General features: G+C 43.1%; 1 protein-coding gene across 8 annotated transcripts in view; it reads left to right on the top strand.

The window, feature by feature from the left end:
- The window catches only part of HERC2 (HECT and RLD domain containing E3 ubiquitin protein ligase 2), a 232709-nt gene that overhangs the window by 5793 nt on the left and 203456 nt on the right, over positions 1-23460 (top strand). For all 8 annotated transcript variants that reach the window (XM_077482785.1, XM_077482784.1, XM_077482781.1 and 5 more), the window contains exons 2-4: positions 11561-11651; positions 21725-21839; positions 23023-23160. In XM_077482785.1, the coding sequence (XP_077338911.1) occupies positions 11580-11651; positions 21725-21839; positions 23023-23160 (325 nt within the window). In that variant the 5' untranslated portion in view covers positions 11561-11579. The remainder of the gene's footprint in view (positions 1-11560; positions 11652-21724; positions 21840-23022; positions 23161-23460) is intronic.

The following is a 23460-nucleotide window of genomic DNA, read 5'->3' as shown; positions in this document are numbered from 1 at the left end:
TACTTAACTGGTGCTCAGCTTACTGGATATAGGGATCTCAATTGAATCTAAGATCACCAAAGGGCCGTGAATTGTGGTCAGTATCTCTTATGCTACAGAAGATAATGGTCCATGATGCACAGGGCAATCAAAGAAAAGTTGATGCCATTGTATTTGTATTTAAAGAAAAGTTCCTGCTTTGCAATCTGCATCGATCAGAGTTGTGTGATGAGAATGGTCTTATTGATTCGGCTTGTTTTTGTAGCAGTAATTAAATGATCATGTAAGTCATTTTAAGAAGTGCCTCCCCCTTGGAGCTCATTCACAAAGGCAGCCAGAGAAAGGTGGGGGGTAAAATCAGGTAGTTGAGCCGCTCAGGGCTGTACCACAGACCAAAAATGAAATGGCATGTTAAATTTGGGTGGTTCTGCTGCTGGACATGGCTCATTTAAGCTGTGATTCAGTGGGCCGGCATTTTCACAGTTCCAACGGATAAGGAGAAGATGACATGTTGACTTAACGCCTTTCAAATGCTGCTTGAAAAATGATCAAAATGCTTTTCAGAGGGTTGACAAGGGCTGTAGTACATATAAACCAGCCTCTAAAACATCTTCATCTTTCTTCAGTTTCTACTGACACTAAAATTACTAATGTCAATAAGGAGAACAATGTCATCGCCACTTCGGATATGTGACATTACATGGGCTTAGCAGTTGGGTGCTAGGCCTGAGCACCGTCTTGCTGCAACAGAGAGGAAGGGATAGCTGTAGGAGGGCTGGCAAGGTGCATAAAAGTGGCCCTGTAGGCTGGGTTCACATTGCAGCGATGCGGGAACACCGCAAATCCGCTGCCCTATTCGAACTGCTGGGAGTGTCAGTGAAATGTTAATGACACCCCCAGATCAGTTCGCATATCGCAGTGCGATCTGCAAACTCTGACAGGAATCATATCGCATGGTGTGAACACCCATGCGATCCGATTCTGCTGCGGACCAAAAAAAAGGGTCCTGTGCGAGTTTGTGGCGGGTACGATGCGAATTCAGCCATACTATCTGTATGGCTGAACTGGCATCGCACAGAGATCGGATGTGATTTGCACTGCAGTGCGGTGCGAATCACATCCGGTTCTCGTAGCCGCAGCAGTGTGAACCAAGCCTTACAGAGATACTAGGCTCCATTCACAGAACCAGATTGCATGCGGTATGTAGGTGTGTGGACACGTTTCCCTAAATATCACATGCGATCCTGCAACTGTCAATTCACTACACCGTTTTGCAGTATTTACCGCAAAATTCTCAAAACTGTCAAATACTGCATGAAAAGGAGTTAAATTCAATTCACAGAAGGAAATAAATGAATGCATGCAGCAATTAAGTAATGGTCCAGGCATGGGTTAATAAAATAATGAATGCAAAAAAATTTTTTTCAGAAGCCAGCCAAATGGCTTACACATGGGTAGAATGTAGGATTTTAAATTTTTTATTTTTTTATTTTTATTTTTTTAAACCGGCAAATGTCTCCCGACATTCTGCCCGTGTATACAGGACTTAAAGTGGTTGTTAAGCCACTCTAACCTGTATACACCATCAACACTGCCTCCTATTGTAGTATCCCCCTCTGTGTGTGATTTATAAAAAATGCTGCAAATACCTAATTTCACTGCTGAGCTTGTCACATGACTGGCCAGCTTTCTCCTTTTGAGAGATGCAGAGCTGAGATTCCTCTGCTGATGTCAGCCTGGGGGGGGGGGATGGAAGAGCTGGCTGGTCATGTGATCACAGTCTCGGCTCTTAAAGTGGTTGTAAACCCTTACAACCAACTTTGACCTACAGGTAAGCCTAGATTAACCACTTTCAGACCGGACCAATTTGCTGGTCAAAGACCAGACCACTTTTTGCGATTCGGCACTGCGTCGCTTTAACTGACAATTGCGCGGTCGTGTGACGTGGCTCCCAAACAAAATTGACGTCCTTTTTTTTTCCCACAAATGGAGCTTTCTTTTGGTGGTATTTGATCACCCCTGCGGTTTTTATTTTTTGCGCTATAAACAAAAATAGAGTGACAATTTTGAAAAAAACGCATTATTTTTTACTATTTGTTATAATAAATATCCCCCAAAAATATATAAAAAAACATTTTTTTCCCTCAATTTAGGCCGATACGTATTCTTCTACATATTTTTGGTAAAAAAAATCGCAATAAGCGATTATTGATTGGTTTGCGCAAAAGTTATAGCGTTTACAAAATAGGGATAGTTTTATAGCATTTTTATTAATAATTTTTTTTTTTTTTTTTTTTACTAGTAATGGCGGCGATCTGCGATTTTGATTGTGACTGCGACATTGTCGGGGACCCATCGGACATTTTTGACACATTTTTGGGACCATTGTCATTTATACAGTAATCACTGCTATATAAATGCAGTGATTCCTGTGTAAATGACACTGGCAGTGAAAGGGTTAACCAGTGGGTGGCAGTGTAGGGGTTAAGTGTTCCTAGGGGTGTGTTACTAACTGTGGGGGGGTTGGGCTTTCATTTAGTGTACACTGATCTCTGCTCCAATCACATGGAGCAGAGATCAGCGTCACTAGTTGCTAGGCAGAATGGGAAAATGTTGTTTATACAGCATTTCCTCCATTCGGCCGCTCCGTGAGACGATCGCGGGGATGCCCGCGGCGATCGAGTCCGCGGGTCCCGCGACCGGACTCACGGGGGTCCCGACCAGCGCGGGAGCGCGCCGCCGGCAGCAACGAATATTGGACGTACATGTACGCCAATATGCCTGCCCGTGCCATGCTGTCGACGTACATCGTCGTGCGCTGGTCGGGAAGTAGTTAAGGCTTACCTGTAGGTCCAAGAAATATCTCCTAAACCTACACGGTTTAGGAGATATTTGCCAAAAGACAGGCACTGCTGTCTACGGCGCATGCGCACCGCGATCAACGGCGATATGCTGCGAGTGGCGGCTCCCATGCGCGGGGGTGACGACATTGCGGCTTCGCCGAACGACAGCGGCTGAGCAGTGAGACCCACGAGAAGATGGATGCGCCGGACTACAGGGGACAGCGGTGACTTCGCTGGCTCCTGTGTCAGGTAAATGACACATAATGGGCTACTATGCGATGCATAGTAGTCCATTATGCTTTACCTTTGCAGGGAATGAAAGAGGAAGTAAACCCATTAGGGTTTACTTCCTCTTTAAGAGTGTGTATAAATGTGCTGTGCTGAAAACTACATAAAGATCTGTACAAATGTCATATAAAGCTTTGCAATAAAAATCATCGTGTGTGTGTATATAAAAGTAATAACCATTTATCCAAAAAATTATTTCTTTGTTACCTAAAACAACTCTTATGTTGCACATAAATTTGTTAAAAAAAAAATAAAATCTTCAGGAAAAGTCCAAAAGTATACTGTATTTATTGGTGTATAACACTCAAGTTTTCACCATGAAAATCGGGTGCAAATAGCATGTGCGTGTTATACGCCAATACAAAAATTTCAGTTTTTCCCTGAAACGTCCCTCTTAAAATGAATGTGCGTGTTATACGCCGATAAATACGGTAAATAGTCCCAAGTGAAGAAAAACATAAATCGCTCTTCTGCAATAAGTGTGCTCCAAGTGAAAAGACACAATCCTCCATCTTGCCCTAGGGCAGGGGTCTCCAAACTTTCTAAACAGAGGGTCAGTTTACGGTCATTCAGACTTTAGGGGGGGGGGGGGGGCTGGACAGTTGCAAGTCAGAATAGAAACATTTCCAGGCATCAGTGGGAGTAAACTGTGCCCCGGCTTTGTTATTAGGGGGAGGAATAGTGTCCCATTGTTGTTGCCAGTGTCATGTTGAGTAGATTGTCTCGCTTTGCCTCTCAAACCTTGCAAAAAGATCTGAACAAATTTAATGGGCTGGGCAACTACATGGCAAATGAGGTTTTAATGTACAAAAATGTAAAATAATGCATTTGGGTGGCAAAAATATGAATGCAATCTGAATCTATATACTGGAGGGAAAACCTCCTGGGGGAATCTAGGATGTTAAAGATGATGGGCTCAGCAATGGCATGCAATGCCAAGCTGCTGCTAACAAAGCAAACAGAATCAACGGCTTTTCCAGTTGACATCGTGATCAGCCGTGATTGGACACGGGCACACGGCGGCTGTTATTTTGAAGGATGTCACATGAAGCCCAGTCAGGATAACTGAACCACTGCCCGGCCTTCATACTGCTAATAGGCTGGGTGGGAAGTGGTTAATGTAAGAGCTGCAAGGATGTGAAATTCCTTTCCATAGGTGGTGGTCTCAGCGGGGAGCATTGATTAGTTTCATAGTTTCAAAAAACTATTAGATAAGCACCTGAACAACCGCAACATACAGGGATATACAGTGTAATACTGACATATAACCACACACATAGGTTGGACTTGTGTGTGGGTTTTTTTTTTTTTTTTTTCCCCCAACCTCACCTACTATGGAACTATGTAAGGCCAGAGTAGACACCCCCATAGAAGTTTATGGGGTGTAATGCGCAGACGCAGCCAGGACAGTGAAGTTTGTAGTGTTGGATGTACACAAACTTGGGAGGCTGCCGCCATCTGCTCAAAGTATGCAACTTTGGGGGGAAGGATAAATCTATTTTAGGTCAGGGAATGCAGACAAAAGTGAGGCACGTTTTTATAAAATGCACTTGTACTTCCAATTTGATCAAATGATTGTTTAACGTGCAACAATCGACCTCCTATAGAGTAAGCTACACAACTAATATGTAGTAATACATTGTAGTGGTCAACACCCATGAATTGGGCATTGTATGATCATGTTAGTTTGCTGCTACTTGTGTAGCTTACTTCATGAGGAGCTATTTTGCAAGTGCTTGCTACACCTAGCGATTAAAGCGGTTGTGAAGGTGTTTGTTTTATATTGTTTATTCTTATTAAAATAATCAACATGCTTGCATTGTAAAATGATAATACTCTTCTTCTGGGGTCCCCTACTATTGCTCTTGGCTCCTCCCTGTTCTGTGTGCCACCATAAAAAAGCTGCTTCCAGTGGTGGCACACTCGAGGGCACACTCCAGCATTGGGCTGCGCACATCCATCTACACACGCAGTGCAGCTCAGCCCTGCCCCCTTCTCTCTCAGGAAAATCGAGGAAAATGACATCTGTGATCAATTGTTTTATTGTAAATCTCCCCTTTCGGGGTTAATCACTTTACTGGTGATATACTTGTGCTGCTATCATGTTCTAATGTGTAACTGTTGATTTTGTTTTTCTGCATTAATAAAATCAACTGTCTAATTTTTACATAATTGTTTTATCATACGATCTTGTATTTCCTCTTACTGTAGCGCATAGTCCAAATGCCCTCATGTTTTTCTGGCAGCTTGATTGGGGACCAGGCTCCCAAGTTTAATAATTCGCCCGTTATGTTTTTGAGTCATATGTCCTATCAGAGAGAAACTATAAGCACAGAAAAAATCGTTGTCAAATTGCATGCGTTTTCAGCACCTTTTTCTCCTATTGGCAAAATGCCGATTTTTAACACCATTTTCGTTTTGGCAAAAAATGTCGAAGCATCTCTAAATTTAAGAGCAGGCTTGGGCTACTGTATGTCTTCTGTTTTACCCTAGCCTATTTAGACTACTGCCAACAAGTAGGAAGAACACTTGTACTATACAATACTTGCACAATTGTCATGTTTTATTTCCACACCGTAAACAAAAATGCTTGTTGATCTGCTGAAAATCCAGCGTGCTTATGGCTTCCTGTTTTGGTTTGACAACACATTCACTTTGCTGCAAAATCCCAACCAGTGTTGTCCACCCTACCTGCTGGATTACAGAACTCCACCTATTTCCCCCCCCCCCCCTTTCCGCTTTTATGTGCAGTGGATATAAAAAGTCTACACACCCCTGTTAAAATGTCAGGTTTCTGTGGTGTAAAAAAAACGAGACAAAGACAAATCCTTTCAGAACTTTTTCCACCCCTTTTTTTTTTTTTTTTTTTTTTTTTAAAGTGACCTATAAACTGTACAACTCAGTAAAAAATAAAGTACAAATAAAAAATAGAAATATGGTTGCGTAAGTGTACACACCCTTACACTTCTACTTTGTGGAAACACTTTTTTTGTATTACAGCACTCTTTTTTTTTTTTTTTTTTTTTTTTTACAGCAGTCGTTTGGGGTATGAATTTATCAGCATGGCACATCTTGACTTGGCAACATTTGCCCACTCTTCTTTGCAAAAACGCTCCAAACCTGTCATATTGTGAGGGAATCTCATGTTTTGTTAGTCTTTCTCTTCAGTACATATTAGTGAGTACCCTGGTCTGTCACAGCTGGTGTGCAAGACCTTATGTGTCAATTATATCTGTCCAAGTGTTAATTCACTGCTCACAGCCTGGGGTCATGTGCTGGAAAGGCTAATGCACTTACTGTTACATAATTAAAGAGATACTTCTGAACATATCCATTACACTGCTGTGCACAAAATATTTCTTATGAAAAATTCTGCCCTTTTTTTTTTTTTTATTGTATTTTCATTAGTATTTTTTATAAGTTTTAGCCGTAATAATTCATACATGAAAGTGGTTGTTTACACCCTTTCTTCTACACCGTGAGGCTGACTGTCAGTGACAAACACTGACTTTCTAGGTGAAGTAAGTATTTGCGTAATGAAACCAGTGTGTGTGTGTGTGTGTGTGTGTGTGTGTGTGTATATATATATATTTTCCCACAGGTTTCATCTCTTTAAAAACAATAAGTGTATGGAAAAATACCCTGGAAATCCAGTGAGCTTGTAACTTCCTTTAGGCCCCTTTCACATTGGGGCGGTGGGTGCGCCGGAGCTAAAACACTGCTATTTCTAGCATTGCTTTACTGCCAATTTCACTGTGCTATTTGCCCACTAGCGGAGCGCTTTTACCCTCCCCCCGCTAGTGACCGAGAAAGGGTTAAAACCACCACAAAGCGCTGCTGCAGCAGTGCTATGTTAGCGGTATAGCCGCGCTGCCCCATTGATTTCAATGGGCAGTAGCGGTGTCTACACACCACTACAAAGATGCTGCTAGCAGAACTTGCGTCCTGCCAGCGCACCGCTCCAGCGTGAAAGCCCCGAGGCTTTCACACTGGAGACACTGCAGAGGGTCTTTCGGGGTGCTTTGCAGGTGCTGTTTTTAGCGCTGTAGTGCCTGCAAAGCGCCCCAGTGTGAAAGGGCTCTTATTGAACTGACAACAGTGATTCTACTGCACATAAATCTCAATTAGCCTTGTCAGCTCTATGTGAGTTATTCCCTGCTGGACTACAGAAAACCTCCCTCATGTTATGGAGAGTGATCGCCGCTGCGGCTGCCCTGCAGCAAAGTAAGCACAGGGGGTCACTGCTCGGTATGGATACTAGTAACAAAACCCCTTGTATTTCTCTCAATTAATGCAAGGTCCTCTGATTGGATGGAGATTATGCCATTTTTGCCCCACCTCTCCGCCTGGATCAATTAGAAAACGCCTTGTATTCACTGAGGGGGAAAAAAATGCAAGGCGGCCTGTGAATGGCGCCATTGCTGAGTTCCGCCCCCCCCCGATCACTATTCAGCAAAACAGCCGCTTGGCACAGGAGCAGTAAGTACTACAGTGTTTATCCACTTCCATAGGTATGGCATATGCATACTTGGATTAGTCCAAGCTAGACTAATGTAACTATGTAAAAAGAATCCATTCCTGGAATTCAGATTTTAACCACTAGCCGACCAGCCGCCGCAGTTATACTGTGGCAGGTTGGCACAGCTGCGCAAATCGCCATAGTTGTATGTCGCTCCTTTTGTGTGTTCATACAAAGTATCTCTCTCTGCTCCCCTAGTCAGTCCCAGCCCCCCTACAGTTAGAACACACCTAGGGAACACCGTTATCCCCTTGATAGTCGCCTAGTATTAACCCCTTCCTTGCAGTGACATTTATACGGTATTGGTGGCTTTTTTTTTAGCTTTGATCGCTGTATAAATGTCATTGGTCCCAAAATAGCGTCAAAAGTGTCCGATCTGTCCGCCGCAATTTTGCAGTCCTGATAAAGATCGCAGATCGCCGCCATTATTGGTTAAAAAAAAAAAAAAGCTATAAATCTAGTCCCTATTTTGTAGACACTATAACTTTCGTGCAAACCAATCAATATACGCTTATTGCTTCTTATTTCTGTGGGGGGGGGGGGATTTAGAATACATATCAGCCTAAACTGAGGGGAAACTTTATTTTTATTTTCTTTATAACGCAAAAAAAATAAAAACCACAGAGGTGATCAAATACCACCAAAAAAAAAGCTCTTTGTGGGGGGGGGGGAAGATGGCATACTAAATTTATTATTTTTTTGGTACAACGTCGCATGACTGCAATTGTCAGTTAAATCGACGCAGTGCCGAATCGCAAAAAAGCCTGATTATTATGGGGGTAAATCCTTCTAGGGCTGAAGTGGTTAACTTTCACAGGGCAACCAATTAAATTTCTTAAACTACTCCTTAAACTTTAGACTGCCAAGGCAGGGGAAGAAGCTTAGCATTATGGTGGGACAACCCCTAAAGCGTTAGTAAACTCTCCATTGCAACTTTCCTCTATTTTAAAGTGGAACTTTAGTAATTTTTTCATCTTTCCGTCTATTAAATCTTCTGCCCTTGTCTTGTCTTTGGATAGTAAAACGTGTGTGGGTTTTTTATTTATTTATTTTTTCTGCCAGTAAATCCCTTCTACAGCCCACTTTTTGTTTCTTTTCTGGTAAAATGCCTAGGCTTATGACATCATACACAGCTCTTTCTCTTTCTCTCTGAGTTTGCCAGAAAGGGAGGGGGGGGATGAGTCACAAGAGGGCCAATGAAAGCTGGAGGTGTACCTCTGTGTAAATCCAGGAAGTGAACAAGCAGCAGCTTCAGCTGCCCACAGTTAAAATGGTTGCATCCAGCCTCTGAGGTGGGAGATTTCTGCAGCATATTTGGCAAGTACAGAATGACAGTGTATATATAAAATAATATGCAAAGTGGTTGGAGGGAAGCTACAGAATGGCAAATATGTTTTTATTACAAATTATGTGAGCCAGACTGCAGTTCCTCTTTTAAATCACTCTGTGACAATGTGCGTACGTGTGTGTGTTGTGTGTTTTTATTTATTTATTTATTTATTTTTTTTTTATTCTGCCTAATCTTTTCCCTTCTCCAGTTATTGAGCAATGTTCTCTCTGATGTCACATGCGCATACCAGTGGCTATTCATGGCATAATCTGTGTGCCGGGTCATTTTCTAGACTGTACCTCTGATGCCATAGCTTAATTTTCCAGCGTCATTGCATTCCTGCAATCCCGCGAGACTACATCCCCCTTCAATAATAATATTCAGTGTGCGTGTATGAGAGCTTTGTGCTTTTTGTGTACTGGCTACATGGATTTAAAAAATGTGTATGGCTGAGTTTACTACTGCTTTAAAAGAATAAATGAAGACAGTGTGTTAATAAACTTGCCAACTTATACTAAAATGTTAAAGTCCGCTCTGGATGAATTGATTGTAAGGATGAGAAACGGAGCAGAATGGATAATAATAATAATCGGAAGTGAGGGACCCTAGTAATATAGTGATGTGAACACAATTGCTTCAACAATAACCTATAATAGACAATCGCATAGACAATAATAAAGTGCAACGTGTTTGGTAGTATTATGATTGAATGAGTAATAAAACAGTCCTTTAGTCATTAATTTTTCGGTGATGATTTCATAAACATGACACCTTCACCATATGGCAGTAAATTTGCAGAATACGCCCGATGTGCTTGATAAAGATTTCCTAGTCGCCAGATGGGTGTGATTGCTTTTTAAAGTGGAGTTGCACACACTTTTGAGGGGTGGTCTTAAATGAGAGGCCCCTCGTTTTTGGCTAGTTAAACATTGTGTGTATGTGTGTGTGTGTGTGTGTGTGTGTATATATATATATATATATATATATATATATAATTTTTTTTTTTTTTTTTATACAGGCGCGACATTACGGGCTCCCTGAACAGGCAAGTGTCATTAAAAGTTAGCAGTTACAGTGTTTGGTGTTTTGTGTGTGTGTGTTTGTTTTTTTTTATATTTTTTTTTTTTTTTTTTTAAATCTGTGGGTGGAACATTGTTTTGATTAAAAGAAGGTCAAACAGCGCTTTTACTGGGTAATGTCTTTAGACTTGCTTGAACATCAATGGAGATAACAGGAGACTGTTTATATTCACCCTTCCTCCATATGATACCCATCCAAAAATAAGAGAATGAAGGATCCCTAGCATGAAATTGTTTTAATAATTAATAAAAACAAGTAACAGAATGCCTACTTGCATTGATATGTGCCTTCCCAGCACTGAGGATAGCACGCATGTATCACTAAGTAGGAACCATCACTGCCCGCTATGCGCTCCATGGGTCGGCATGCGTTCCACTGTCGTGGTAGGGATACAAACCGGAAGTAACGCGACCGGTAATGTCATCAGGATGCGTTGTTGGATAATGTTGAGTGTGAATGTGGTTTTCATTTGGGAAAATCGTGCATATTATAATGAAACGTGTTTTAATATGTCTGTCAAACAGCAGGTATGGATGACCTTTTACAGGCTTACAAACACAATTTAGATGACTCAAGCATGACAAATGATTTTTCATTTCCATACAAATGTGTGCGGCCAGCTTTTAGTTCAGAGTTGAAATCAACTCAATTTTTAAATCCATAATTTTTAAAAAAGAGCGACTGTCATCAATGTCCTGCAGCGGCTCCTCCTCTGACCTGCTGTTGACTCTCCAGCAGTCCCGTTCATTTTACTAGGACGGCTGGCAATGCTGCAGGGACACAACAAGGTGAGGGACTTGGTGGTAGCAGGTGAGTGGATGCCCGCTAACAGCCCCTGCATTATGGATCTGAAATGACAGGTGCTCTTTCAATGTAAGGACTTGGCCTTGCTGGTAGTTAGAATCTTTAATATTTTCAAACAAAATTAAGGTTTCCTAGTTTATTAATCTAAATGTCAGGTTAGTAAATATTCTCAAACTGGGTCTCTTTTATGGACTGCTGCGATTTTGCTCCTCAAGGGAGGAATAAAGCACTTCAAGCGATGTGCAGAAAGATCACAAGGTGTAGAAGCCGCTTAGAAGAAGGTTTCACTATGATTTTTACTACTTGCCCTTCCTCCTCACACTTGGAGCCTGGTACACATGTATTTCTCTTCAAACAATCATACTGTTTTTTGTGTACATAGATTTGCAGCACAATGTGATAATGGAATATTTCTGAATATTTCTGAACTTTGCTTTATCTCATGGTTACTGTGAAATTGTGTGGGTGACTGCATCAATGCAGTGCATGTTATCTCAGCTTGCAGAGCTTGGATTTATTAAATGAGATTACCAAAAATGTAAAGATTTCATGCTGAATAAACTACATTTATTAATGTATTTTAAATAGAAAACTATCTTTTAGTTTTTTATTTACACCAAAAGCATTTTATTAAAATAAATTTGATTAAAAAAAAAAGCTTTTATTTTTATATCCACCCTTGTTCAGAGCCTGATTCACTTTCTTTCCTTTTTTTAGGCCGGAACGTGCAAGCAATATGTCTTCAGAAGCATTCGCTCTGGTTGCGCAATCAAGATTTGATACAAAATGGTTGAAAACGGACTTGCAGGTAGTGTTGTGTTTTGAATTCATTTATTTATATATATATATATATATTTGTCATCCTCCCCTGACTGCTGCCCCCCCCATCTACACATTTGCCAGCAAATGACAGCCAGAAGTTACTGTGTGAATACTATAGCAGCAAAGCATGGACCTTCTGAGACAGGTTGATTTATGAAGGCTACTTTCACATTGGCTGTAAAGCACTGCTAGTTTTAGTGGCGCTTTACTGCTGTTATAGCGGCACTTTTCGGCTGCTAGTGGGGAGCTTTTAATCTCCGCTAGCGGCCGAATAAAGGGTTAAAAGCTTTTTCGAATGTCGTGCAAACGCACCGCCCCAGTGTGCAAACACTCGGGCTTTCACGGCAATCAAGCTCCTCCATTCCTTGCTGTGGACATCTGTGAGATGCCCTGGTGCATTCCCCCATGTGACATCTGCAAGTCACAAGTAGAGAACCAGGAAGCTAGGAAGGGAAAGTATCATGGGCCTTTCTCGCTGTGCCGTTCTCAAAGGAAATTACAGACCCCGCACTGCTATTGTTAAGGAAACATCAGACACTGTTCTGTGAATTGGACAACTAAATGCGCATGTGCAGGTGTCGTAAACAAAATTACAGGACGGATTACAAGACTGTAAAAGTCAGTCATATTTCACAGGCAGAGATGAATAGTGCTAGTTAAATAGATTAGAATGAGCGTTAATCTGGAAATCCGGGATATTTCTAAGTAATCTTAAAACTGCTCCCACCCCCCTTAACACCTGCACTAATGAACCTGTAGAAGAAAGATGCATATATTTGCCTATTTTCTATGGTCCAGCTACATGATCAGCCCCCTCTGTCAGCTAGGAACCACTTCAGGGGAGAGGAGGAAGCCCAGACAATGGATGGCCCAGAGTGAGCCTTTGGGTGACGTCATTTCAGCTGTTTGAGTGCTCTCTCCTCTTCCCTGTAGCCAAAGCTAGCTGACACAGGGGAGTTCACCTGACCAGATCCTAGCAGGCTGAAAATGGGTAATATATATGCATCCTTTTTCCTACAGGATAGTATAGGTGTTAGAAGGGGGTGGAAGCAGTTTTAGGATTAGTTTGTGTTAACTGGGAATGCTACTTTAAAGTCCTTGTTTATTTTCAATAAAAATAAACATGTTCTACTCACCTGCTCTGTTGCAGTGGATTTGCACAGGACAGCTCGGATCCTCCTCTTCTGTGCTCCTGGCCCCTTCCTTCTGTCGAGTGTCTTATGGCCCGGTCTCTCTGTGTGTCTCTCTCCCTCTCCCTCCTCATTTGGCTGACAGCAGCGAGAGCCAATGGTGCCACTACTGTGTCTCAGCCAATCGGGAGGGAGAATCTCTGATGGCCGAGTCATTCGTGGACTTTGCTGGACAGAGATGGGGCTCAGGTAAGTATTGGGGGAGCTGAGGGTGACTGCTGCACACAGGCTTTTTATCTTAATGCATAGAATGCATTTAAACTAAAACCACCTGACTTTAAAAAAGGACTTGTAAAGTGGATGTAAACCCACTCTCATCCTTTCTAAAATACTGCCATCGTGGGTATCTCTAAGGATGACATGTGTCCTTACCTGTCATATGTCTCCCCTCTGTCTGTTTAGAAGAGCCAAAAACTGCAGATTCTGTGGGTGGGTCTGTTGTCTGGAGATCGGTGGGTGGAGTCGTGATGTCAGACTCCCCGCCCATCTCTACACTCCCCTTGTCAATATGCATTTTCTCCTGTGTATTTCTTACACTGAACTTCTGCTATGATCACTAACATCCAGTCAAAACCCAGAAAAGTCACCACATGACTTAAGCATTTCCAATCATGCTGAGGTGTGGACCAGCCAATCCTGGTAGAGCCGGAGAAGAAAGGAGGAGGGGATCTGAAGTACACAGAATATCTCTCTCAGGCTAGTGCATGAGATATGTAAATCGCCTATTACATCAAGGGGGAGACACAGACTCCTTTTTCTCTGTCTGTTTTTATCTTGCTGGAAAAAGATGAGGTTTGCACAGAGCTGGATTAAATCCGTGGCAAGACTGGGCACAGATGACATGAAATCATATACTGTACAAGGTGTGAGCCTTAATTAAAATGTTTTTGTTTTTTTGGGGGGTTTACATTACTTTAAGGAATGCAGTGAAATTCTACTTGTCAAATAACCAATCATGTGCACTAAAAAGTGCATTCTTGCTTGCACATGATTGGATGATGGACATTACCATATTTCATAGATCAAATCCGCAAACCCAATAAATAGCCATTACTTTTTCATCTGCTTAATTTACACCAGATTTGATCTAATCAAATCGAGCTGCTTGTCCAGGGAAAAAATATCAATCATTTTGCATTGATCAGAAGCGCTTAGATACTGTGTTCATGAGTAAGATCAAATTTCAATTGATCAGAGTACATGGATAGGATACAAATATATGATTTATAACTAAGAATCGTAAGTTACTATTATATCTTATCTATGGATAGAAAATCCGCTTTCCTGTGTGTATCGCATCGATGGAATGGGTTGTCGACTATAGATTGATTAACAAAGAAATTGATAGTTTACTGAAGAGTATATAGCCACCATTAAGAGCTATGGCTTTTAAAAAATAAAATCAACAATCATACTCCTGCAGATGTCCCCGCCACCTCAAAGACCGAGAACAGATCGATCAAACACCACTAATCGGTCAGTTCTCGATCTTCAGCCTGCGGAGAGCTGGTGACTCGGTCACCAGCTTTCTGCTCTGCCCCTCCAGCACTCACTGGAGAGCTGGGCTGTGAAGGGGGTGTGAGTGGGTGGCTCAGGCTCTAAGCAGCTCATGGAGAGGCTGAACTAGCTGTTGGGCCAGGCATCTGAAAGTTGGGATATTTCCTGAGCCTGGACCAGCTGAGTGACGTCAGCGAACATTGGGGTATGTAGGCCAAAAATGGGTCACAGGGGAGCAGTACGAACTGAGATCATTTATTTTTATTTATTTTTTTATTTTTTTCAAATGCCTTTTAGGCTTTAAAAAATAGTCATGCTGAAGTATGTTACTTTGCACTCATTTAAAGTGTGCGTGTATTTGGCGTGCTTAAATCTTGTGTGTGTTTTGGTTTTTTTTTTTTCTTTCTCTTTTCCTTTTGCTCTGGTCCGAATCGCATCCTGACAAATATCCTGTTCTTAGCCAGTGGAAAACCTCCCTGTCTCTGTACACATTGCTTCTGAGAGGCCTTTTGTTTCGTGGTACCCTAGGAACGTCCCATGTTTCCATTAAACTGTCACTAACATTTAACGTTACACATTGATGGTACACCCTATGAGTGAACTGGTCTGTCCCTCTTTTGGCCTAGGGGGCCTACAAATGGACTCCTACTTTTGTTGTTTTTGTAGCTAGAGTCGCATTCAAAATCAGGATAACTTTTTGAGAACTGGTGGTAGCTGTGTCCCTTCCTTTCTTTTTCTCTTTTTCTTATATCTGTTCCATAAGTGCAATGCAAATGCCCGTGGATCTTGTCAGAAGTTCAGAGCTGACCTGTGTCCTCTGCATTACACTGTTATCTCAAAAGACCCCTTTTAAAAGTTTTTTTTTTTTTTTTTTTTTTTTTTTTGTTGTTTTATTTCTTTTTTTTTAAGTTGTAGAGATCTGAACGTGGGAGTGGTTTACTAGTTTAGCAAAAGACATTTGACAGGGCTGACACCACTCAGTCCACCAGAAAAGATTTGAGCTGAGTGAATTTCAGGTACAATACCAGCTATTTTATTTGGAATAAAACCTAGTGAAATGTATTGCAGAGGCATACTGCATACTTTTTTTTTTTTTTTCTTATTGTATGCATTTTTCCTTGACATACACATTTAACGCTCCTCTTTCATTGTTTGCAAAGGTATATACATAATCATAGTGTGTATGAGCTAGGGTTCATCTGGCAATAAGGGCTCGTTCACAGCAGCAGCTGTGTAAGAACGCAGCCACTTGTGCAGTAGGATCACAGTGGTACCGATACCGGGTTTAACACGCCCCCCTCCCCCTTTTATCTCAAGTGAACTTTATTGACATAGTAGTGCTATTGGTGGCAGTGCGCTGCATGCCATGCCAGTAGTTGTAGAATGTCTAAATGTATGCTGTACCCATGTTGTATATTTACATCATGGTAGCCGTCATATCTGTAACTTTTTTTATTTTTTTTTTTTTTTGTTATTTTTTTTTTTGTGTTGGGACACACTTTTCTAAGTGGTATAACAAGTGTCTAGCTGTATAATATTATTATTTTTATTTTTGTATTTTCTTACTTTTTTTGTTTTTTGTAGTAGTGGTGGCAGGAGCAGCAGCTGCATATTGTATGTTGACACACATCTTCATGGTAGCAGTAATAATAGTAACACGGTTTTGCTGTTGTGCATTTACACATCTTTTATAGCAATGGTGGTAATAGTAAACAACTCAGTTGTTAAATATATCTGGTTACTTGACATGCTGTTTTCTTTTCAAGCTTCCAGATACAGTTTGTCCCAGTAGTTCTGTTATGTGTTGAAATGAATTTGTAGACAGATACAGTTTCAGGACCTGAATAGAAATCTACTGGCAAGTCTTTAAAAATCACTAAACTCTCTGGTTTTTTTCAATACTGGGCACTTTCACTCTCTTCCTTCCCAGGCCAGCTTTTAGCGTTCTCTCTCTCTCTCTCTCTCTCTCTCTCTCTCTCTCTCTCTCTCTCTCTCTCTCTCTCTCTCTCTCTCTCTCTCTCTCTCTCTCTCTCTCTCTCTCTCTCTCTCTCTCTCTCTCTCTCATATATGTACACAGATGTGCACCAACGATCACTGACGTGTGCTGGTGATCTGTGAGTATGAGCTGTTTTTTACACACTCATCACCGGCTGGCTGCAGCGATCCACTCTTCTCTCTTCGCTGACAACTTTCGTGTGAGGCGAGGCGATCGACCTAGCAATCAGCTCTTAGTTGACATTACACAATGGCTCTGTTTGGACACAGCCATCATGTGATCAGGATGGACAATCGCAGAGCCCTCCTGCCGATCAGAGATGCGCCATGTCTGGGTGACACGTGCTGTATATGTGCAGTGGCCGGGTGGGAGGTGGTTAAAAAAAAATATATCATTTTAACTACGCTTAAATTTGAAAAAATAAATAAAAATTACCACCTATTCTTGGCCTCCTCCATATTTTTTTGCTGCAGTGATCAGACTTCCTAATAGAGGGTGGCTACTTTCAGAATGTAGCCACCCTCTTACTTGCTCCCAAGATATGACTATGGAATTTAGATTTTTTTTAGACTATTGATGCTCTATAAAATATTTTGTGGCTACGAAGTCTGTGTGTAAACAGATTTTGTTTAAAACACAAATTTGGGAGTGAAAGGTGTGTATTGTGCTGAAAGTGGTTGTAAACCTCCGCCAAAAAAAAAAAAAAACTTACAAGACAAAGGCATAATGAGCTAGTATGCATTGCATAGATCGCAAGTTCCACAGTGGTTCTCAGCCTGGGTGTTGGGACCCCCTTGGGTCAAATGATGATTTGCCAGGGGTCACGGAATCCTGGGCTGTTCCTGAAGCCTGTGCTGCTCAGCCTTTTCACCGCTGGCCCTGGAGCCCACGGCTGCCCACTTGGCCTCTTTGCAGCTGCCCATTCAGTTCACGGCATGGCTGGGGGTCAGCTGACTGGTGAGGAACGTGAAGTGGGAGGGGCTGGAGGAAACCCTATCTCCTGATTTCAGCATAAGTGTCACTGCTGCAAGACACCACAAAGTTGGAGACCCAGTGAGTACTACTACCTGTGATTATAGCTGCCATTAAAAGTCCCCACTACAGTTCTCAGATCAGAAGATGACCTTGATCAAGAGCACCAAAGTTGGTTGATCAGAACTCCCCCCAGCACTGCCACTCATCCCACTCCCCACCAAGGAGTAAGAGGAGGAATAAAAATAGAGACTACATACAAGGGAGAGGAAAAAAGGGGGAGGAACAAAGAAAAAGGGATGAAAAAAAAAAAAAAAAGCAAGAAAGACCGCTAGAGAGGGGTGGGGGGGGGGGGGGATAATATAAATAAGAAATTAGGATAGAGAGAGATGAAAGGAGAACAAAGAGTGGTACATCCTAAAATGTACCGTAAGAGCCAGTTCACACAGGGGCGACACGACTTCCAGGACGACTTTGTGAGGCAACTTGGAGACAACTTAAACACGACTTCGAAACAACCTGGGGCGACTTACAACACGACTTTAAGTCACCCCAGGCCAGGCGACTTTTGCCGTGGCCAATCAGAGAATGAGCTCTGAAGGGGGAACTCCACGCCAAAAAAAAAATAAAAAAAAATGCCATGGGTTCCCCCTCCAAGGGCATACCAGGCCCTTAGGTCTGGTATGGATTCTAAGGGGAACCCACTATGCCGAAAAAACAGCGTGGGGGGCCCCCCCTCAGATCCATACCAGACCCTTATCCGAGCACGCTACCCGGCCGGCCAGGAAAGGGGGTGGGGACGAGCGAGCGCCCCCGAGCCGTACCAGGCCACGTGCCCTCAACACGGGGAGTGCCTTAGGGAAGGGGGGGCCGCGTGGCCCCCCACCCCAAGCGCCTTGTCCCCATGTTGATGAGGACAGGGGCCTCTTCCCGACAACCGTGGCCGTTGGTTGTCGGGGTCTGCGGGCGGGGGGCTTATCGGAATCCAGGAGCCCCCTTTAATAAGGGGGCCCCCAGATCCCGGCCCCCCACCCTATGTGAATGAGTATGGGGTACAATGTACCATTCACTTGTGGAAAAAAAATTTACAAAAAAACACAACACACAAGGGTTAAAATAGTTTATTGCACAGCTCCGGGGGTCTTCTCGCCAGACTCCTCCGCTATCTTCTGCTCTTTTGCTATCTCTTTCACTAGTGGAGGAGCCCGGCTTTCTTCTTCGCCACCGCCCTCTTCTTCCGACTTCGGGGGTTTTGTCCCCCTCTTCTTGCCGGGCCACCGCACCTTCTTCTAGCTCTTTTACAAGCGTTGCCCCGGTCTGCTGTCGCCGTCTTCTGTCGCCGTCTTCTGTTCTTCTTCTTCTCTTCTGAAGATGTTGCCTCGTCGCTGCCTCCGCTCACTATGACAGAACGTGCGGAGATTTATATAGGGACATCACCGGATGATGTCCCCGCCCATTATGATGTCACAGTCCCATAGGATGCTGGGACTGTGACATCATAATGGGCGGGGACATCATCTGGTGATGTCCCTATATAAGTCGCCGCACGCCGTGTGTTCTGTCATAGTGAGCGGAGGCAGCGACGAGGCAACATCTCCAGAAGAGAAGAACAGAAGGCGGCGACAGAAGACCAGGCCACCGATTGTAAAAGAGCTAGAAGAAGGCACGGTGGCCCGGCAAGAAGAACCAAAGAGGGGGACAAAACCCCCGAAGTCAGAAGAAGAGGGCGGCGGCGAAGAAGAAAGCCGGGCTCCTCCGCTAGTGAAAGAGATAGCAAAAGAGCAGAAGATAGCGGAGGAGTCCGGCGAGAAGACCCCCGGAGCTGTGCTATAAACTATTTTAACCCGTGTGTGTGTGTTGTGTTTTTTTTTTTTTTTTTTTTTTTTTTTCACAGGTGAATGGGTAGGGGTACATTGTACCCCATACTCCTTCACATAGGGTGGGGGGCCGGGATCTGGGGGCCCCCTTATTGAAGGGGGCTCCCGGATTCCGATAAGCCCCCCCGCCTGCAGACCCCGACAACCAATGGCCAGGGTTGTCGGGAAGAGGCCCTTGTCCCCGTCAACATGGGGACAAGGTGCTTTGGGGGTGGGGGGGCCGTGCGCCCCCCCTTCCCCAAGGCACCCCCCATGTTGAGGGCGTGCGACCTGGTACGGCTCAGGAGGGGGGGTGGGGCGCTCGCTCGTCCCCACCCTCTTTCCTGGCCAGCCGGGTAGCGTGCTCAGATAAGGGTCTGGTATGGACCGTTTTTTCGGCGTAGGGGGTTCCAATTAGGTCTGGTATGGATTCTAAGGGCCTGGTATGCCCTCGGAGGGGGAACCCACACCAATTTTTTTTTTTTTTTTTTTTTTTTTTTTTTTTATAAATTTGGCGTGGAGTTCCCTCTTGATAGCTGATAATTCTGTGAGAGTCGCCTCCGTATAGACGGAGATCTGACTTGTAGGCGACCTCCATTGAAATCAACGGGTACCAGTCGCCTACAAGTCGGATTGAAGTAGTACAGGAACCTTTTCTGAAGTCGGAGCGACTTCAGTAGTGTGCATTAAGACGGCTCTCATTCACGTAAATAGATTTTTACATGTTGTCCGACCTGAGGCGACTAGGGGCGACCTGAAGTCGGATCTGAGTCGCCCCCTGTGTGAACCGGCTCTAAGGGGTTTTACTATTGTAGGAATAGAAGGGACTCCAGGAGCGCTACATTTCCATGGGTTAGGGGCACAAACTTGTCTGGTCTTGGATGCTGATATGCTGACAGCCCATGCGGGCCGTGGCTTCAGTGCCCATGCGCCGAGGACGTTGGCGGCAGCGTATATAGTAAATCTCTCCTAAACTGTACAAGTTTAGGAGCTATTTACATTACCTACAGGTAAGCCTTACTATAGGCTTACCTGTGGGTGCAATTGAAGAGGAAGACTTTACTTCCTCCTTTAATGATTATGCTATAGATTTATCCAACTTAAAATGGGTAAAATGAAAGGGTGTGTATGTATGTATGTCATATTTTTGTTGGCACTTCAGATGTTTTTAAGGCATCATTACATATGTGTCCTTATCGTCCCCTTTATATACACTATATTTTCAAAAGTATTAGCATGCCTGCTTTACACACATGAATTTTAATGGCTTCTCATGCCCTATACACACGGTCGGAAATTCCGATGGAAAAGGTCCGATCGGATTATGTTGTCGGAAAATCCGATCGTCTGTGGGCTCTTCGGACTTATTCCATCTGAAATTCCGACGGAAAAAGTTTGAGAGCTGGATCTCAAATTTTCCAACCACAAAATCCGATCGGACTTTTTCCAATCGTTTGTAGAGAATTCTGACGGACAAAGTGCCACGCATGCTCAGATTAAATTACGAGACCAAAGCTATTGGCTACTAGCCTCTACGTAGTCCCGTCGTACGCAACGTCCCCTCGTTCCGAACGATGGGCTTTCCCGACAACTTTGTCCGCCGTGTGTATGCACCACAAGTTTCGGCCAAAATCCGTCAGAAAATATCTGACAGGTTTTGTGGTCGGAATGTCCGACTGTGTGTACAAGGCATTAGTCCGTAGGGTTCAATATTGAGTTAGCCCACCCTTTGCAGCTATAACCGCTTAAACTCTTCTGGGAAGGGGAGGTCAGGCACTGATTTTTGAATAAGGCCTGGCTTGTAGTCTCTGCTCCAATTCATACCAAAGGTATTCTACTGGCTTGAGGTCAGGACTCTGTGCACGCCAGTCAAGTTCCTCCACCCCAGACTTGCTCATTAATGTCTTTATAGACCTTGCTTTGTGCACTGGTGCGCAGTCATGTTGGAACAGGAAGGGGCCATCCCCCAAACTGTTCCCGCAAAGTTTGGAGCATGAAATTTTCCAAAATGTCTTGGTATGCTGACGCCTAAAGAGAGTTCCCAACCCATCATGCTGCTTCAATTTATCTTAGCAAGTGTTCCTATGCTTGGATACTGACCCTGTGCTGAGGGGGTGCAACAACCACAGCACAACCACAAAAAGTGATAGTAAACTCTTTTTCACCTAATTCTATCTACAGGTAAGCTTATAATAAATCTTACCCATAGGCAAGATGAATAGCTCCTAAACCTGCACCATTTAGGAGATATTCCAGTGAGCGGTGACGTCACCAGCGCATGCGCTCTGAAGAAACGGCATACCAAGCCATTTCATCAGAAGTCTGCTGTAAACTTTTGATGCACTTTTAATGAAGTCTTCGCAGCTGGCCATTCACGTGGCCGCAGCCCGCAAAACCCAGAAGGAAGACCGGGTGAAGGTATAAGCCTCTACTGCGATGAAGGCGCAGAAATTATTCTGAAACTTTACTACCGATTGAAATCTCCCTCAGCCATTGGTTGGGGACCACAAGTTTATTTTGCTCTTAACAATTGTTAATTATTTTTCAGCTTGCATTTACTCGGGATGGTTTCTGCAGTTTGTGGAATGAGATGGTGAAAGATGGGGAGATAGTTTACACGGGAATTGAAAGCGCACAGAGTGGAGACCTGCCATCTAGGAAAGGTAAGTGAATTGACCACGTGATCAGAATTGAGAACTACATCTGTGGAGTTTGCAAAACATATCTGGTTGTTTATGGTTCTGAATCATTTTCTTTAACATTTGTGTTTAATAACTAAACTAGACCTATTTTAAAGAACAAGATTACCAGACCACAACCCGGTTTAGCACTGTTGTACTGTTGCACTGATTCAGTGTTTTCACAGGGATCGAGAACTTGAAATCCCACTCCTGCACTGTGCAAGAACACATCCTAATGTGATTTTTGTGTACTCAACTGTCTCAGGAGGCATTGATCTTCTAGGGCAGTGTTTCTCAACTCCAGTCCTCAAGGCACACCAACAGGTCATGTTTTCAGGCTTTCCATTATTTTGCACAGGTAATTGGATCAGTTTTACAGCCTTAATAATTCCCACAGCCGTTTTTCTTCTGAGGGAAATCCTGAAAACATGACCTGTTGGGGCGCCTTGAGCACTGGAGTTTAGAAACACTGTTCTAGGATATGTCTGTGTGGGGTGTGGTGTTTTTTTTTTTTTTTTTTTTTTTAAATGTGTTTCTTTTGGGGTAACAGGCTGCGAAATATACATAACTTGTATTTTATTGTGGGTTTCACATACTGTATAGTCACAAACTTTTAATAACTCATTCCTGCTTCAGTCCCAGAAAATAGTGACCCACATTCACTGGGTGTTGGGATTCAGTTTTCTTCATGGAATGTTGGTGTGTGTACTAAATTACCTTTTGAAAGTAAGAAGATGGCATTTAGTAGACCACAACAGAAGCACACAGTGTTAATTGGGGCCCTTTCACACCAGTTGCACTGCCAACTCGACCCTTACCGCAGTGCATAGTAAGACTTCATTGATACTCTGAGGTGCCACTAATTCTGAATGGCACTTAATTCTTCCCCAGTTCACCTGCATTACAACGCAATGCGTGACAATCCACTACTGTGCATTGTGGTGTCCTGAAAATACAGCACACATGATTTTTGGTCTGTTGACCAGCAAGTTTAAAAGAATGGGCTGTGCTTAAGCAACAAGTGTTAATGCGCCACCTCCAATCTGGCTGGTGCGAATGGGCCCAAAGACCATGATGTGGTTTTTCAGCTGTGTTGTGTGTTTTTTTTTTTTTTTTATATATTTTATGCCAAGTAATGAAACGTGCTTACAATGATCTCTTCTAGATGAAGTAAATGAAATCCAGGCCAGCTCAAAGAAGGATGATCAGAATGATAAAGAGAAGAAGGAGGAAGAGGACATGCCAATACCAAACTATAAGGCCAAAACCATAATGGACAGCTGGGTGTGGGGCAGACAGCCAGGTAATAGGGGGTTATAAAGCATGTGCATCTATCTATCTATCACAGTGTGACAAACAAAATAGAAGAGCTAAGTTTTAGAGTTTAGCTTGTATTTAATTTTAACTGAGAGTGGAGATGGGCTTTGGTAGCCAGTCATCATTTGTGGACTGAAATGAGCAAGTCTAGAGTAAAGCCATAGGTTTGGATATATTTTTATTGAATCGATTTGTTTAGTGCTAGCAAATAGAGGGCAATTTTTCCTAATTTTAGAATTGCATTTAAAGAGAGACATAATGAGCGATGTGTGTTAGTAATACTGTC

Source organism: Lithobates pipiens, unplaced genomic scaffold (genome assembly GCF_037356315.1).
Source record: "Lithobates pipiens isolate NorthernLeopardFrog02 unplaced genomic scaffold, aLitPip1_a1.2 Scaffold_16, whole genome shotgun sequence".
Lineage (NCBI taxonomy): Eukaryota > Metazoa > Chordata > Amphibia > Anura > Ranidae > Lithobates > Lithobates pipiens.
This window is presented reverse-complemented; position numbering and strand designations above follow the sequence as displayed.